At 32.6% G+C, this 19,544-nt stretch overlaps 1 protein-coding gene across 7 annotated transcripts in view; it reads left to right on the top strand.

Moving 5' to 3' along the window:
• LOC130442593 (diacylglycerol kinase 1) overlaps positions 1-12,330 on the top strand; it is a 358,993-nt gene extending 346,663 nt beyond the window's left edge. For all 7 annotated transcript variants that reach the window (XM_056776853.1, XM_056776857.1, XM_056776852.1 and 4 more), the window contains 2 exons: positions 311-492; positions 640-12,330. In XM_056776853.1, the coding sequence (XP_056632831.1) occupies positions 311-492; positions 640-729 (272 nt within the window). In that variant the 3' untranslated portion in view covers positions 730-12,330. The remainder of the gene's footprint in view (positions 1-310; positions 493-639) is intronic.
• Positions 12,331-19,544: the final 7,214 nt, after the last annotated feature.

Consider the following 19,544-nt stretch of genomic DNA (forward strand, 5'->3'; position numbering starts at 1 on the left):
CACACGTACTTTATAATAGTCGCTTTCCAATTTATTAAGCACTATATGCACGAAACCCATAGACTCGACGTTCATCAGCTTAATTCGCAAGAAACATGCGTTCTAAGTTTTGCGCACCCATGTGTTCGATTGGGTGCTAAAATTATGCAAATGGAAAGCAAATAATATAGTTTCTTCTCCTTTTTCCAAAATTTTTATAGAAGTGTTTCTATTTAATCTCCATACACGTTCAATACTATAATAAATAATTATTCTCAGATTCACATCGATTCAAAAGTATTTAATTTATTCGGGTCAAATTTTATTTCAGATATTGGAGATGGATTGATAGAGGTTATAGGTCTAGAAAATTGTTTGCATATGGGACAAGTGCGAACAGGACTAAGGGCTAGTGGTCGACGATTGGCTCAATGTTCTTCAGTTCTGATAAAAACCAAAAAGACTTTTCCTATGCAGATCGACGGGGAGCCTTGGATGCAACCGCCAACTACAGTATGTGTTAATCGAGAAATATATATTTCTTTACCTATATAGTACCAATTATATCGATTATATGCATTCTTAAGAACTTTGGCATATAATAAGCGATAATACTCAATATTAAACTAGAAAATAATAACCAAGCGTATTTCTTTTCAGATACGTATCACTCATAAGAACCAAGTGCCGATGTTAATGGCACCTCCTATAGAAAAAGGCAAAGGCTTTTTCAGATTCTTCCGTAGGTAGAAACTTATCAACCTTTATCTAAAAGTGATATTAAAATATTCATACTATTCCTGAATATCTAGTCTTCGGATATTTTTTAGTTTTAAAAAATGACAATAATATTATTTATTCTATATATATTTTTGTGTATAAGGTGTCAGTATTATTATTTTCATTTGTTTATTGAAATAAGAAAATTGTTAACCTGTTATATTAAGTTGTATAAATTGATTAAATATATCAGAATATGAAATATTCCCTACAAATAATTTGTAATTTGATATTTTATTTTCTTCTGTTCATGCATTCGAATATAAGAAATAATAATTATTTCTATATTAAGTTATATTCTTGAGTAATTGTGTCTTTCATCTCTAAACATCTAGTATAGTTTCCATTGAAGTAATCATAAGCTTTCTTGCAGACAAGGTTTACTATTTTTTGGGATTTTTGGGAGAACTTGGTTGTTCAACTCCATAAACTGTTGTTTTGTCTTGCAGTTGACTTGTCTCACTCATTCTTTAGATGGCTTGATACTAATCTAAGGGTAGATCTTACCAGGTCTCGGGTTCTACTTTTACTTAAAGACAAAGGAAAGAAATATTAAACTTGAAAAAAGATACGAAAATGGGGCGCCACATACAATATTATCTGTATTTTAGTTGGTACACATCAACACAGTATCAATAAAATTTTGTGAAGAGGCTGCAAGGAAACTAAGTATGAACAATGTTATAGAATGTTTATAATTCAAAAATAAAGTCCACCATCCAGAGAGGTAATCAAGCTCCATAACAGTAAAAATCCGAGAAAAATTTAACTCTAGAAAAAAGTGCTGAATGCCATATAAGTTATACTTACAGATATATTTCACGGTGGCTTTTGATCTATTTCACTGCGACCTTCTCAGATTGGAGGCTAAATTATTTAGATAATTCTTTGTAAGTGGATTTCCCACTCCTAGCACCTTAAATCTCATACTTGTTGAATTATCGCAAACACATATTGCTCAGTTATGAACTGTGTCTTTTCTCTGCTGATTTCCTTCACCAGAAATACTTTTGTGGCTGCTTCATTTCTAGAGTTTGTATTACTACAAAGTGTTTCGGGTCCAACTAATAGTATTGACGCGGATTCTTTGTCATGACGTCTGCCTTCTAGATGCACTTGTGACTCTTGTACCCAGGCCTTAGGTAATTTGAAGGAAATGAAGCGTACCCTACACCTTTTGACTATATGAGCCGCTTTATACCAGATTACTCCAGATTACCAGATTATATGATATTTTGAGTCTTCCTCGCCTATATAAATTTCAATTTGTTGCCTCACTACACTGTCTGCTTTCAATTCGTTTAGTCAACATTATGTGTGATATATGAAAGCGATAGATTCAGCAGGAATTCCTGTATTACGGTATTAAAGTGAATCAAGGTTCATTAATGACAAAAACCAAACGACACGTCAAAATTCCAAGCGGTGTTGTCGTATTGTATTAGATAGCTAAATAAAAAGGAACGGACTATTGACGTGGGCAAGCTCCCTCGCGTGTTACGGATTTTTGAATAAACATACAAATAAAGAAATAAGATGAGCGGCGAGAATAGTGGCCGAAATAGAGACCATAGAACAAGTTTTGGAAAGAAAAAGAGACAAAGGAAGTCAGGCCCCTTTACAAGGAGTGAAACTACCAAATAACACCCGAAGAACCAATAATAGAAAAAGAAATAGCATACATGAAGAAAGTGAAGGGTACTCTACAGGACTTAATGATGGAAAAAACAAACGAATACAAACCAACAAAAACATAACTAAAATATGGAGAAGGAAAACATTGGAATTAAAACAAAATTATTAAGCAGCTAAAGAAAATGTAAGATTTCCTAAAAATACAAAACAAAAGACAAAATTTAAGAGTAACCGTGTAGCAAGCGGGCTCAGGAAACAGCAAGGAACTAAAACGAGCGATGGAAGATATTATAATCAAAGAGCTCGAATCAGAAATAGGATTAAGAGCGAAAAAAATCGGAATAAAAACACATGTATAGAAATAGAAGATGTTGAGGATAAAATGAAGATATCGGAAAACAAAAACAAAATACGGTACATGAAAGATGGGGTAGTCTATATTAATAACGATCTCTCTATAAAAGAAAGAGATGAAGAGTTAATGAAGGAAAGAGAGGAAAGAGAGAAGGAAATGTTTGGAAATGGAGCCAGGAGGTAAATGATTTGGTAAAAGGCTCCGAGAAGACAAAATTTCCAAAAAAGTAGTTACTATGGATAAAGGAAGGGATGAAAAGCATAACAGCCAGGTGAAGAACAAGAAATTAGAATCTGAACGAACAAGTAAAAAAAATTGAACAAAGGAAAATGAAAATAGAAACATGGAATGTCAGAGTTACGTATGAAGGAGTGGCTCTAAACTAAATACATGGAAATGCAACGAAAAAAGGAGAATCAGATGGAAAACAGACCTTTTAGGACGGTACACATGGAATAAAAGTCGGATAGCAAAGGGTAGTAGAATAATGGGTCCTTGAGTAATATTATTAAAGCAAAAGCAACCTCCAAAGCAACAAATATAAGATTGTACAAAACAATTATCAGGCCGACTGTACTGTATGGATGTGAGTCCTGTATGCTAACCAAGAAGAGTGCTGAAAAAATATTGAGAGGTGTGAAAAAGAATGGGTCATGGAGAAGAACAAATACTGAGCTTAAAGAAATATATCACGAGCCTAATATTACGCAAATGGTCAAAACCCAAAGAGTCAGGTGGTTGGAACATAAGTGCAGAGTGAATGCATTCAAAATTGCCAAGAGAGCATAACTGGATTGAGAAGGAATTAGAAGAAGGAAAGGCCGGCCGAAAAAGGAATGGGTAGAAGAGGTAATATAGGATTTGAGAAGAGTGAGAATAACTGAGTGCTGAGAAAGAACAGAGGACAGAAATGGATAGAGAGTTTAAAGATTTGGAAATATATATTTTGTAAATTTTTTAATTGTAAAAATTTTGCGGGCTGTCACTGTTTTTCTATTGTTTGTTGTTATGATGATGAACAAAGTAAACAGCGGTGAAGTGTAGTCAAACTATCAACATTTTTTTATATCTTGTTAAGTGCGATTGAACAACTTTGTTGTGACTTTCTTTTTTTAGTGAAGCGATATAAACGTAATTCATTACGATATTGTTAGGCAGACAAAGTAACTAACCATTTCTCCAGAAGCTTTTCCATACCGGCATCAAATAATTCCTAGGACAACTCGAACAGCCATGTGTGTCGTCGTCCCAAACATGTGGTAACGAAATGTTTTAGTATCTTCCATCCTATTTCTGAATATGTTGAGTGTGAGACACGTGGTATAAGAGCGCGCATTATCTTGGAGAACAGGTTTCATGTATGTTTTCAGAAGGTTAAAGCAGCATTTATAGAAAGTTAAGTGCGCAGGAAATTATGTAACCTAGCTCATTTTTAAATTGCAACATTTTTGTTTCATCTCTTGTTAAATGGAACTCACCATCTTCGCCATTGTAACTTTCTTTTTTTAGTTAGGTGAGAAAAGTGTAATCCATTATAATATTGCTAGACAGTCACTTGAATCACGTCTATTTTGTAGTTGTTTTAGAAGGTTAGAGTAGTATGTAGCATTTATGGAACGTTGTATGCGCAAGTAGTCAACGTACAGCGCTTCTCGTCGTTCCTAAAATACAGTATACATAATCTTACCCACCGACCTGGTTGTCTTCGCTTTGTTTGAAGTTCCTTATTTTCTTTTTTTCCTCCTATCTTTAGTCGCCACCTTGCTTTTGGGAGATTTTGTGAACGCCGAAGATTTTCCTTGTTTCTAATGCCTTCCTGTACCAAAACAAATGACAAATACATTGCACTACTGTTGTCGGCACTTAACGCTAACTCAGGATCATAGCACGCACATGAAACGTGCTTTTGTGATAAAAACTGTGTAAGTGTTCACCTTGCATTATGATTATTATCTACGCGGCATCTATCTCAACTATCTCAAACACGGTTTGATGTACAGAAAAACGTTTCATACAAAATAAAATTTCATTCCATACAAGGTTAATAATTAACAAATAGAATTAAAGCCATCGGAAGATATATATACGATTTTTTACATTGAATATCATAACATGCTGATATGAGATTTTATGTGACTTAGCTTAAAAGTTTCTAAACAGAAAGAAAGTTGAATAGTTTTTGTTACCTTTGTAAGGAAAGTTTCATATTCCCATTGGCTTAATTAAAAATAATTTTTTGAATATATTTATTTACATTAAGAAAGTTGTAGTATTTTTTCAGTTTATAGTTGTAAAGGCTATATATATATATTGTTGTTCAACTGTTAACTTCCCTGTTGGTTTACTTATGTTGAATCTTAAATGAAAAAATGTATGCGCTTCTCTGGATGAATACAATAGACATGAAAAATAATGAGCGTTACATTTAAAAACGATATTTCCTATGATGGAAAATAGAATTAGAAAAATCTGTTTTGTTTCCCTTTTGATAGACTCAAATTAGCAGGTCTGTTAAACCTTATCCACCGAAGGTTGAGCACTATTTTTAAAGGCAATTACTAATATATAAAATAGTTGTTAAGTATCACATTTTCTCATATAAACGGATAACTGCAAAATGTCACAATTATATATTTTTTTAAAGATTCTATGAGAAAAAGTCGAGACCTGTAGGCAAAGTCCTTTTTAATAAAGATATACATTTGTTTCGAATAATTTATCTTCTCCTATTGCAATATGAGCAAAAGCATAGAATAAATCTTGTTTTATGTGTTAAAAAGGGATACAAACTGTTCAACTTACGCTTTTTTAGATAAATATTTGTTGCATATTTTGCTAATAAGAATGTTATTGATAATAAAGCTTCTCAAATTTTTGAAGTTATTACTGTTATAGAAATATTAAGAGGTAACTGTCTAGAAAAACTATAGGGACCATAATTCGCTTGAACTGAAGTACTTGAAATTTATGATGATACCTTCCTTGAATGGACTACAAATTATTTTCCACTGTTTTTGATGGATAAATTATTATTCATGCGTACTTCTTAAATTGTATATTTTGATCTTTTTCATTATTTATTTATACCTCATATTGAACATTTCATATTTGCAACAATATATTCAATATATATAAAAAATTGAAATTTTTCTCATAATAACGAATTTTTACATAAAAACAAATACAGTTTCAAACATTTGAAATATAACTATTTCATACCACGTTAAATGAACGAAATACTTCTAAATTCCTGCGACAAAATTCAGGAAGTGATAGATCGTATGGAATTAAGATGGGATTTTCCTATAATTTTTTTAGCACACGCCTTTCCGAGATATCACCTTTAAAAGGCGGTGACTAAAATTGAGTTTTTTTTTCTAAACGTGTACGGCAATCCCTGACACGTAGGCTGCGTTCATGTATTTTGGCTAAAGGTGGTTATTTCCAGCATTTATTATGAATCCTATTATATTTTACATATTTTTTGTATTCCACTCAAAAAATTATAATTTATGGAACTCTCTGCAGCTGTTGGTTTTGGGAATAAAAAATATTTTTGAAATAAACTTGTAAGTAATTGTCAATTGGAATTAGTTATGGTTATATTGATATTGATGAAATAGAATCTATCTCATTTGGGTCATTCTCGATAAATGGAGAGTCGACCTTGAGATTTCTTTAAAAAATGTTAAATTGAAATTTACATTTTTTATACTTTATATATTAGAAAAGCCAAAAAAATCGAACTAAAGGTTTTAACGGAGGGGATAACGTTATTCATCAAAATAGAGAATGTTAACGGAGGGTGAAAATGAACTTTGATAAGAACGAAATAAACTAAAGAGAGAATCATTGAAATTTTATTTTTGTTTATTAATCCTTCTTCTTTATGCAGATGATCGCCTAAAACAGTGCCCTGTGTAGTACTTGTGGTTGGGCAAATTTAAATATTGTGCTATGAGGGATGGAATATTTTCAATTTGGTTAATAACAACAGGTAGTTGGTACGTTTTTTCTTACGATCTATTAAAAAAAACGTTTATTATTTACTTCTGAAGGTCGCAATTACATATTTTTTGTTACGATCTAGAAACTTGGCGAAGTATCTTTATTATCAATTACAGTGAACCTTCTTGAAGTTTTATTTTTGCTTTCTCTAATATTTATTATAAGAATATTAACGGTTTCCTCCAAGACATCTGCTAGAAGATCGCATAACTCCTGAATTCGACAAGCGCCAGCAATGCCAAAAATGGTCATTATCAAATGCAAGATATAGCTGTAATGAATTTTAGTTTTTATATTAATAAAAAACCGCGTCTGCCATTCTCAAATTTTTAATCTTTTTTATTAAACCAAACCAACTTAGTGGCTGGAATTTGAAAAACCGGTTGGTCAATATTCTCGAACATAAAATATAAAATTAAAAAACCAAAAAAAAATCAAAATACAAAAGAACCGCAAAATTTTGAAAATATTTTGCAAAATGATGATGACGTTTCACACTTCTTAATTACAGTACAACATTATTACAATCACAGGGCCTTACACACAACACAAAATTTGATAAATATACAAATAAAAAGAGTGTTATAATGATTATTCCATTTAAAAAGTACTTTTTCGCTCTTTTTGGGGTGTAATGATAAAACATTCATTCAAAATACATTGTTCTTTTTTGCACGATTTTGGACGTATGTATAATATGTAATTTCTCGTATTTATATGTTTCTAAATGCTTAATTTTAATGGTGTTCGTAATTAAAGTAATTTATTTATGGTAGAATGGAATTTTGGAGTGCCGTTAGGTGCTTCAAGTAAGATTTTGTTTGTAATTAATAGTATATTTCACTTGGATATTATCTATTTTAACGAAAACATTTTGCAAAGATCAAGTCTCCTCTTAACGAGAATGACTCTTTTATAATTTGACAGCTTTGCGGTAGGCTTATGATTTGTTAGTGATTTTTCATTTACTCGTGAAAATGGCAATGCAGTGTAACGAAAAACGTAAACATAAACGCAGTTAAAATAATAACTCTTGTAAAGCCGCTAATATATAATGTAGCACCATTAGTTCCTAAGTGTGTTCCATTCTGAGACATTGAATCGGATAATTTCTACTGCAAAAAAATGAAATTATTGGTAGAAATGACTTAATAAGAACGATCTAAAAAGATAGAAAATCAGGATAAACTAGAGAAAGGAAAATATACGATACAAAGCCTAATAACAGATTAAATTAAATGAAGAAAAAACAAAAAGAATAAAAAAGATATGAAAATAAATAAATAAAAGGTGATGTTTTACTTAAATAGAAAATCTAAGAAACAGGAAAATGCGTCCAAAACTGGAAATAGCATAGTATGAAATAATATTGTGATATAAAGAATAGTACAAGCCAAAAAAATTCATCCAAGGAGAAAAGACAAGACATGAGAAAATTACTAGAGCATAATATGGAATGTTTAGTACAAATGAGAAATGCAACCATTAAGGAAGAAGAAATGGAAGAAAAAAGAATGAGTATGGGAAGTTGAGAATTTGGAAATGTACAGAAACAACGACATGGTTAAGGTAGAAAGAAACATTCAATGAAAAATACAAAGGGTGAGGAAGCACAAGTAAACTACAAGAATTGTGAAATAAAGTTATTCGAAGGGAATAAATAAAAGAAATGGGAAAGATGGGATGTATATTATCTCTTATTACTAAAGATATATTAAATTAAACCTAATGTATATCGATTTGATATTGAGTAATTTCTAGAAATTCGCACTAGAGTTATTTTTTTGGCAAATAATCGAATAAATATTCAGTAGTCAAGTTTAACCCACGTCTCCTTATTTATAAACAATTTTAAGAATCTATATCATATCATACAATATCTCAATGATATAAATAACAGAATTTACAGAAAACGTCAAAGTGAAATAGCGATACTATAAATGTTCAATGTGATAAAAATACTATATTTTACAGATCCTTGGTTTTTTTATATCAAAACAGAACAGCCACTAACACGAAGTGGTAGAATTGCTGTAAAGCTTTAATTGTAAAATAGTAGGTACATTGTATATTTACCACAATTATAGTTATAATATTTTTAAATATTTCTCGCTTTGTACCTATATGTAAAGCTTGACATCCGACATTGTAGGTTTTTATAAAGTAGTTGCAATTCAATAATTTGTTATCAACAATCGAAGTTGTCTTAGTATGTATAAAAATTGACTCCATGCAAATATTATAAAATTGTTTATCTATTCAACAATATTGTAATTAGCCATAAGTGAAATTTTTTTCTGTTACAGAGTTTTTCACGAGCCTAGATAATTACGATATATATAACACGAGTCTTCGAAATTTAAAGTTATTGAAAACATTTTCTTAATCATCTTTTTTTCATCCCAATTGTAAACAATTTGCCTGATGAAGCCGTCACTGTTACATAATTCAAAAAAGCTGTTTTGTGAACTTCAGGGTAGTTTCCATAGTCGAGCATTGAAATCTTTACAACATGTGCTGCCTTTGAAATCAGTTAGACCAATGATTTCAGTTATAAAAAAACATTTTCATACGTTTTACTCTGTTAGAAGAGACGACCCCACATTTTGTGCATTCTTAATCACAACGGTGGCGTACTGAGCTAATGTGGATAAACTTAGAACTGAAAAAGGTCTGTGGTGAGGAACAGATATCAGACGCAGATAGTTATTGCTCTTCCTGTGCACTGGCATCCATACGTTTGCTGCTGCGACGCAAAATACGAAAGCTGGCAACGGGACGCTCTGTTTTTTGACGAATCGAATTTATGACTCTTTGTTGCTGTAACTGTTGACAATTGAAATGAATATCACTTGATGGTTTATTTTACATTGACTTTGAAATATTTATTACACTCTGTTGCATAAATAATGAACCTAAATCGGATTGATATATGTTTCATAAGAATTCACTCAATTTCATTCAACCTGTTGGTTGATGCTGACATCCTTTAACAGTATAATCAACAATTTCATCATTAGAAATTCCTTTATATGGAAAAAATAGCTTAATAATATGGATATTTTGAATGAGAGTACATGTATGTAGGAAAGAGGATGTGTGTACATTATATAGTCTGATGGGATTAAAATGTAAGACTCAAACGCATCTAAAATCCTCATCATAGAAAGAATATGAAATAATTGAATGCCACCAAAGAAAGGTTTCAATGTAATTTGTTTTGCTTCTCTCATTGATTTTATAAAAAGAAGTATTAAAAGTAGAGAGTGATGCAACCGTAGAGTAGACAAAGTGTTTGCACAAAAAGAAGCGGGATACAGTAGGTATACGTCAAAATCTGGAATTAATTTAGTAAATACAAAGTGCTCCAAGCTTGTACCCAAATATCCCGACTTGTCGCAAGAGTTGGAAAAAATGTCAAAACAAGTCAATATTAACCTAGATGATGGCTCAAACTTTATACTAGTTCCAAACTTCTTTTTCTGCTCTTTTAGCTTCCAGAATCGTCTTTTGAGAAATATTAAACCGCAAAGGGTGTTGAGGAAGGCATCATTTTATATTTGTTTTTATTATTTAGGCAATTTCTCTCTTATTTTGTTCATTATTTGTGAGGTGAGAACTGCTTGGATTATAGTAAACAAAATTAATTTTAACAATGTACTGTACTAAATACATTCTTTCAAAGAGTATACACCAATATAATTAGTGAGTTCAAGTTTGTAAGGAGTCAATTTTCTCAAAAAATCAAGAGCTTGTTTAGTAATATTAGTAAATGTACTTCTTCCTGCACGATTCAACGTACTGCATTTTTTGCAGTTTTATCATCCAACTTCAATCAAAAAATGTTAACCCTATATCTTGGTAACAATGTGTGATGTGATGGAAAGTGCATCCCATGTTTTCAGTAGAATTCATTCACAAACTCTCATAAACGTCTTGACTGCTTTCAAAATTTACCTTTAGAGGTACCCAAAAACGTTTAATTCATTATTCACCAGAATAGCATGGCCTCCTGATTAGACACAGCCTTAACGTATATTTAAAAAGGTCCTTTACAATAATGATGCATTTGTTTGTCATATCCAATTGAGGTAACGGCTTTAACACATTCACAACATTTCTTCTAAACACTACTCTCATTTCGATCCTGGAAATAGGAATCGAGCCGTTACTCGCTGTATGTATATCTTAGACAACTACCTAGCAGATCATGCAATAGAAGCTGTCACATACCTCTTCCAACGTCTTTATTGCGATCAGACTCATATAACTACAAGTTGTCTAGGACAATATTCCTTGTAAGAAACTGTCCTGTTTCCGTTCCTTCAACCTAATCGACCATCCTCTTGAATTACCTTCGTCTACGATTTAATAGTTTCTCTGTATCCTTCTTTCTTCACTCTTTAGACACGTTAAAAAACCACCCCCATCCACCATATTGTTCATCAGCAAGGGGTGACAAACTTCCAACCGCACGCATTGTTGCTAGAAGTTTAACAGTTTGGTAACCCATGCACCGTTATTTTTTAGTATTAAAAGTGTTTGTGTATGATAAAATCTAAACTACCAATTTTAATGTCGAGTTGAGCCGAAATTTTTCGAAAATTCATCCTACCTTCCTCGATTTTTGCGGGTTTTCTTGAACGCTTTGGTCCATTTAAATATAGCAGACCTACTAGAGCTTTTACTGCCGAATTGATTGTATAAACGCCCAACACCGTGTTTTTTAATATCCTCCCATATCGACAGACGAATGACAATACGTTGTGCGACGTCCACTCCTGATCCTAGCACGCGCGTTTGTGTTCGCGACGAAAACTATATCATAATGTTAGTAAAAAACTCAACTAACATATAATCAAGCCACGGTCTTTAAAACATACTGGAGCGCCATCAACAGTGTTTGTATTTATCATATTTGAACTGCCTTCGTACTATAGAACGGGATCTTTTTCTAATCGTCTAGAGTATTTAAATTGCGCCATGTTGCTCTAGCTAGCTGTAGTTTGTTCAATCAGGTAGCCATGGTCTCTGAGACAGAGCATCAGCATTGTTAGGGTTTCTAGGATTCTCGACTTTCCATTTTTCGTGAACTTTTCATCTGTTCAAATATAATGAATAGCTTTTCTATAAATGCCACTGTCTCTTATAAGACATATCAAAGTAATTATTGTAGCGAAGACTACAACATTCGTTAGAATTAATTGATATTTTTTCAAGCAATAATAGATTCCAAACTCTGGTATAATAGTTTGTGAAACATTAATTTATTATAACTATTAGTAAACAAGCGTCTGGTATTTGAAGAAATAAGTTCACTTCAAAACATATTATATTCCTGTAATATTTGAATTGAATTAAGTAACAATGGGATAAAGTATGTACTTTTTTTATTGTTTTATCGCAATAAAATTTGTCTCTATTGTAACAGCGTAAAAATATTTTATTATGTATAATTTTATAGAATCAATTGTATTTACCTTTAACTTTGAAAATTTTCTAAAATAGTTTAATTGCACGCACGTTTAATTTTATTCTGTTTCTTTTTATAACTAATAAATATTGTGGCCATACAATTAGTTTCATTTTCATTGTAAACATCCTAAAACAAATATTAAATTTTACTTTCGATGAATCAAAACTGCTTCCAAATTCCAAACTTACAGAAATAATTAGCACTTGCCTGCAGTATTGTATTGAATACTCTATTTGAATACTTTCACTATCCTTGAACAAAATGTTGATCTATTTTATACCCGTGATTTGTTTTATATTCATAACCATCAAATGTTTAACAAAAAGGCGGGGAAAATAACAAATGTGTGATTTACTTATAAACTGCTCAAACGTACATTTCGCTCTAGGTACGATTTAAATCTGTTTTAGAATCCCCATCACAAACACTGAAAATTTCATCAAAAATTGTATGCCATGATACTGTATTTCGACTTTAAACTTAATTTAAATATACGCAGGTGATTCTCTATAAATAATGAAATTTAGACGTACCTCCCCCGAAAAAATTCTAGTGTTCTTGGAGTCTATTAAAACTCTCGCTACTAAAGCCATTTCGTTGAAATCCTGAAAACGATTTTCGAAGTTATTCTTCAGGGTACAAACTATTTCTACATGATATTTGCTGTCATAGTGTTCTAATGGATTTTGAGATATTTTTTCTGAAAGAATAGGAAAATATTTGGCATCGCTGTTAAATAGGTTCTGTTCCCAAAACTCCAGCTTTTTGATAAATGCTTTTATATCAGAAATCATTTCCACTAGTTCTTTGTCTCTCCCCCGAAGCTGCAAATTAAGTTCGTTTAATTTCTTTGTAAACCACGAGAAAACCAACTCTACTTGAGTTCTAATCTTGTTCACAATTTTTACCACCAGTTTCATAACGTTGTTTAGTTTCAGGAAATTTCCACATAATGCTCGCTGATGGATAGTGCAGTGGTAACAGAGAAATTGCAGAAAAGTTTCATCTTTACGACATAACGCCACCAGACCCTTATCACAACCCACCATAGCTGGAGCGCCATCGGTTGTCAAGCCTACCATTTTCGATATTGGAATTTTCTCGGAAGAAATGATATTTTTTAAATGAGAAAACAACTCCTGTCCAGTAGTGTGTCCTTTCAGTGGAATAAACTTCAAAATCACTAAAAACCATCCTGACGAACACGGCCATCTGAGCAGTGTTAACGACAGCTGTTGATTCATCCAGTTAAAGTGAAAAATAAACACAGTTATCTAAGTCAGTTCTTAACTGTAAAAAAATATCATTGCTCATTACTTCTACACGTCTCATATTTTATAGCTGAAGCTATCTCGTCTTTATTTCTAAAGTTGGCAAATAACGAATCAGCAGCTTCTAAAAGCGCCTGTTTTATCATTTCCCCGTCTTCATAAGGTTTCTTTTTTTGTGTAATTATCTGGGACACACGGTACGATGCTTAAGTTGCAGCCTTAATTTTGTCGACTGTTCTTAAAAATGTTGATTGTTGTCCAATTAACTGCTTTTTTAACTGTTTCAGTTTCTTTTTTCTGGCGGCAGAATGTAGTGGGTATGATTGCTCAAAATAGAATGTACAGTTTTATGATGTTTCTCAATATTTCCTTTTTTAGCAACAGAGACCGAAGTATTACATAACAAACACACATTTTTATCTTTAACTTCTGTAAAAAAGTATTGTTCTTCCCATTACGAATGAAAGTGGTATGTCCTTCTTACAACTGCTTGCCATAATATTATTTTTTGTTGTTCTCTACTAACCCAACCGCTGGACATTGGTTACGCGTTCAGTTTTAAACTAAGCGCAATGTCGCCGCTACGTGCGTATTTATCCCGTTCAAAGCAATTCTGATCGTTCTCGAACACTAACGCGCTGGTCCGGCTAGTCGGTTCTAGCCGATTCTAGCTTGATGGCGTCAGCGGTAGATCGCTCACCGCAACGTTGCCGCTGTTTATGTTTAATATTATGACAATTAGATTTTTTGTGGAATTTTCGGAAGCTTCTCTGATTTTTGCAGTTTGTATTTTTTAAATTAAAATCGTTGTAAGAGCTACCAGAATTGCATCCGTGAGCTACCGGTAGCTCGCGTTCGACAGGTTGGCGACCACTGATATGAATTGTTGTTATCGTAATTCTGTTGGTGATTTCACTATCCAATTAACTGATTGAGACAAATCGGTGAAAAAAACGACAGAAACGAAATTCACGATTCTATTTACGAAAAAAACTCGAGTTTAAAATATACAATGCACACGGATGACACGTCATGTTGATATTCCTTGGACTAGCTGATCACCTGTTCAATAATCCATTGCAGATGGCGCTAGAATCTTTGGCTCCCAACATCCTCCCTTCTAATTTCCAGGGAAAATGAGAGAAAAGTCAAGAATTGGTCTCCGGCTAAAAGCAATTGGCACCTTCTTAGGCTCTATCTAAAAGAAGACTACTAACAAAGATCGTGAAATAAAGATAAGATGTCGACAAAGTTGGTGAATATATTGCAACAATAATTCTAGAAGTAGCGTGAAAAAGCAACCATTACAAAATACAAACTCAGAAATAAACACTAACATGCAACACATACAATAGGCTAATCAGACAACGATTTGCGAAATTCAACTTTCCAAACATATTTAACAAACTCAAGTAAATGAGACCATCCAATTTAAAAAAGCAACAAAAAAAATTTAAGATATCAACAAATCACACTCACTCACTTAGAACTTTTTTTTTTCTCCAAAAGAAGTAAAAATAGAGATAAATGTGTATAATATCCATAAGCACCAAGATTCGATATCTTCACCGGCCAAATATTCAAACAACTGCCAAAAAAGTAATAGTACTTACTACTTTCCATGATATAATAATAATATTAAAACATCAATATGGCCCCAAGCACTGTATCAATGATAAGGCAATCATTGACAGACTGAATTATAGGGCTATCATTTTTTTGGATGTCGTATGCAAAATCCCAGCTAAAATCCTAAGAAATAGATTGAGCAAATACTTGTCTGAACAAGTGGGTGAGTACCAGGGCGGCTTCAAATAAGGGGAGTCAACTAGTGATCAAATTTATATTCTGAGGAGATCGTAAACGATAGCTAAGACCAATGATTAAAGGATTAAACCTGAAACTGCTCTTTGTGGATTTCAAGCAAGCGTAGTAGAAAACATTTGTTCAAGGCACTAGCAACACTCTGTATACCTAAGAAAATACTACAATTTGTAATGATGACACTGAATATTATCGATAGTGAAGTAGTTATCGAAGGAAACCAATCGGGAAATTTTGAAACAAAAAGCGATTTAAAGCAAGGAGACCCACTATCAACCAAATATATGAAGATGGGAAGGAATTTGAATAACTCCAACCAATTAAATGTGACGTCACAGTAAAACAGGTAAAGTAAAGTGAAGATTTGAGAGAGACCATGAGTTCGAACACCTGGGAGTGACAGTGACAAACGAAGGAGATGGAAACAGGGAAATCGACAAAAGAATGGCGAAAGGAAATAAAACGCTTGGAGCTCTAGGAGGACTATTAAGATCAAAAGAGGAGGAGAAGAACAAACACAGAGATGAAAGCACTGTATGGTAAATCTGAGATGAGATATGTAGTCAGAGCAAAAAGACTCCGTTGTATAGGGCATATATCCATAATAGACGAAGATAGCTGGGTGAAAACATACTTAGTAAAGGGAGACGGAGCGAATAGAAAGAGATTCCATCTACGGCAAAAATGGATAGCGGTATGTAGAGGAGATCGAGAAAGAATAGGAATAAAGAACTGGTATGAAGCAGCCATGAACAAAAATAAATGCAGGAAAGCAGTAGAGACTGCCACAGAATCATAAATGGAATCATAAAAAGTCTTGAGGAGGAAAAAGTATGTACTACAGCCTGGACATAAAGCAAGCATTCGATCGTGTCTGGAACTAAAAGTTACTTTATAAACTGATCACTATTTAATCCTAAAGTGATCTCTGCTTTCAAGGAAATTTCAACCACTCTATAAAATCAGGTATGCGACAGGGAAGTGTCTTGAGACCAAACTTATAATATTTACGACAGATATCCCAAACATGGACAATACATCATTCGATATGTTTACAGACGACAACTGCTCTCCCGCAATAAACAGAAATCCTCAGGTAGTCAGAAATAAAGTACAGAATTATGATGAATAATAATTACCTCCCCCAAAAAAGAGTACTTAGGTCTAATACTGGACTCAAAACAAACGTGAAAATCCCATATACAGTAAAGGAAAACCCAAATTAATATGAAGATAAAATAAATGCTGTGCATCCAAACTCAAATAAGAAAACAAATACCTGATCAAGCCAATACCGACCTATAGTATCCGTCTGTGAGGCTGTTCAAAAGGCTTTAAAGACAAAAACAATACAGAAATACAGAAATTTACTTGACTGTCTCTAAATAAAACACTTTATTGTTTTCAATTTTATTGGTGAATCACAATATATATATATATATATATTTATATATTAAGTTACATACATACATTTATCAATACAGACTTATCCATTGAAATATTAAAGTAACATTTATATTAATAAAGCTACATGATCAAGAACCATGTGCATATTTCCACTCAGAAAAATTGGCCATTTTGAATACAATTTGTTAGATGGACATAATAATTTTATTATCATAGTTTATTTCCAGGAAAATGGAATGAGTAGACAATTAATGAATTTTCATTTGTCATTTCAATTGTCTGTCACATGTTCTCAATGAATAATTTATATAATACAATGGAACAAAAATTATATTCTACGGTTGTTACCATATCAATGCTATATTCCTAACCATTTCATTTCTGATTATTTAAGTAGTGGTAATAATGTACGGGGATCTTTATCTACTTCATGAATATCACACATTGGTGTGAGGTGAAAAGTTAATGTAGTACGAAGTAAACAAGATTGAAATTTATATTGGATTTAATTAACAAATAAATATTTAAATTACAATCCTATAAGAGAACTGAATATGTTGTGTAGAAAACCATCAAGCCCTTCATCCCAGTCATTCTAGAGCATGCCCACTTTCAATATTTCTCTCACAAGCTCTTTCTCCCATACAATTTATCCTAGAAACGTTTCCTTTTCCCTTTTTTATGTAGACAGCAACCAACATACACGTACTTGGAACAATAATAATGATGCTATGATGATGAATAGAGTTTCAGCGCAGTACTGATTTGAATGTAAAATAGATGAATATACAGCAGAAAATAAGCCTTCAAACGTTAACCCAATCAACAAAGAAAATCTTATGAGCACGGTATAAGGAATAACGGCATTGCTTACATGGTCCTTCGCCGAGCCGAATTGCTGAGAGGAAAAACCTGACATTAACCATAAGTAGTACAATTAACAAAATCTTTGCATATTAACTTTACCGTCCAAAATTTTTTGATTTTGTGACCGCCATTTGATATGTACAAATATGCTGGAAAATAGTTTTGAAAAAAATTCACTCACTTGAATCCAAATATACCAAATCATCTTATTGAGTAACCTTACCTACAAATAAATATTCAATCACAGATCAACATTTATCCAGGACCTCAGTCAATAATGTGTTTCCTGGTGACCCCTTTAAGTGCATCTCATAGCTCTCCTCATCCGTCAGCTTCTTAAGCTGACCCAGAATTTCGGAAATCCCTCAAAGAAAGATGTGCAATTTGGGGCAGACATATACCTATTATTCCTTGATGAAGAAATTCATTTATAGATTAGGAGAAAAATTTTCTACTTTTTTAGACACATACATCGGCTGGATCATTTCAGGTACTTGTTCCTGTATTAATCAGGATGCTGATGAAGTAGCCATAACTCATTGGTTCCACGATACTTCAAATGAAACATCCTTACAATCAGCGTTGAGCTGCTTCTTAAAAACTACGGGAACCAAGAAAAGTTCAGATTACGGATCAAATGTCTGAAGATAATATTCAAGATAAAGCTGTATTCACCTGATCTCTGCAAAATCCTACCTTACGAAAGATTTAAAGTACATCTTCTTCTCACCCATAATGAATCACAAAAAGAATTAGAAGATTCTTATCTTACATATTCCTGATTTTACAAAAACCTAGAGTTGAGAGAAGAATATAAATGTATTATATTTGAACTATTTGATTTAATGAATATATAAATATTCATTAGATTGTCTCTTCAATCTTTCAACTCCACAGTTATATCACAAATACTTTCAACTCAAATGACAAACTATTTGAGGCTCCACGTGAGTAAATTTTCAACCACAATAGTGATTCCACGCCTTTGTGGAAAGCGAAACACGATTACCATTACTCCACATATCTAGATATACCCTAATAAATAAACAAATATTAAGTCTCTATGATGCCAGTTCTTCAGCTTATGGAGCAATTCATACTGATGGCTGCATGTCTTCTTAACTTCTCGTCCAATTCTCCTGGGTCCATGATTATTACGAAACTAGAGCTATGTACCGTGGTTCTTACAAAATACAAAATTTACAGCCTTGATCAACGGTTGCACATTTCATCATCCACCTTTAGGATGATAATCGGTCTTTCCTGGATTAAAAGTATTTCTACTTAATGGACAGTTTTGTCTATAATTGTCATACAAATCCAACAATAGTGCGACTTAGCCATGGCACATTTTAAAAATTTTATAGAAACTTCATATCTTCCTCAAATTACCTTAAAAATATATTTTTTAAAAAACTTGCATACAGGTTTGCATTTTCGTTTACACAACAGGTACAACAAAAACCAGGTTCTTAAACTAATTCTTTATCTATAGAGGAACGCCTTACATTATTTAAATTATTCACCGAAAAAAACCACCTTTTCAGAGTCATTCTTCTGTTTCTATTAAACACAATTTTATTACCCGCTAATTGTCATTTCACGAAATTACTTTCTCGATGGGAATACCTGGGACTAGGGTACGGTAGTCCTCCGAATTTATTGGCAAATATTCGACTACAATACTGGCGAGAATACTGGCAAGATTGTTGGTATATTAGAAATTGAACGTATCATAACCAAATGCATAATGTGTCACAGATTCAAGGCTATTGCAACCCAAAGTCGTGTCAGATTCATAATAAGCTAGCATAACAGCTGTCTTACTTATCAACAGAATCTGAAGACGTTTCTTTTCCATGTAAGAAATTTCTTCCGTAATCTACAACAATAACACTAAAAACTTTTTTGACCTCACATAGATATCACATTTTTGACAAAA

Source organism: Diorhabda sublineata, chromosome 4, assembly GCF_026230105.1.
Source record: "Diorhabda sublineata isolate icDioSubl1.1 chromosome 4, icDioSubl1.1, whole genome shotgun sequence".
NCBI lineage: Eukaryota > Metazoa > Arthropoda > Insecta > Coleoptera > Chrysomelidae > Diorhabda > Diorhabda sublineata.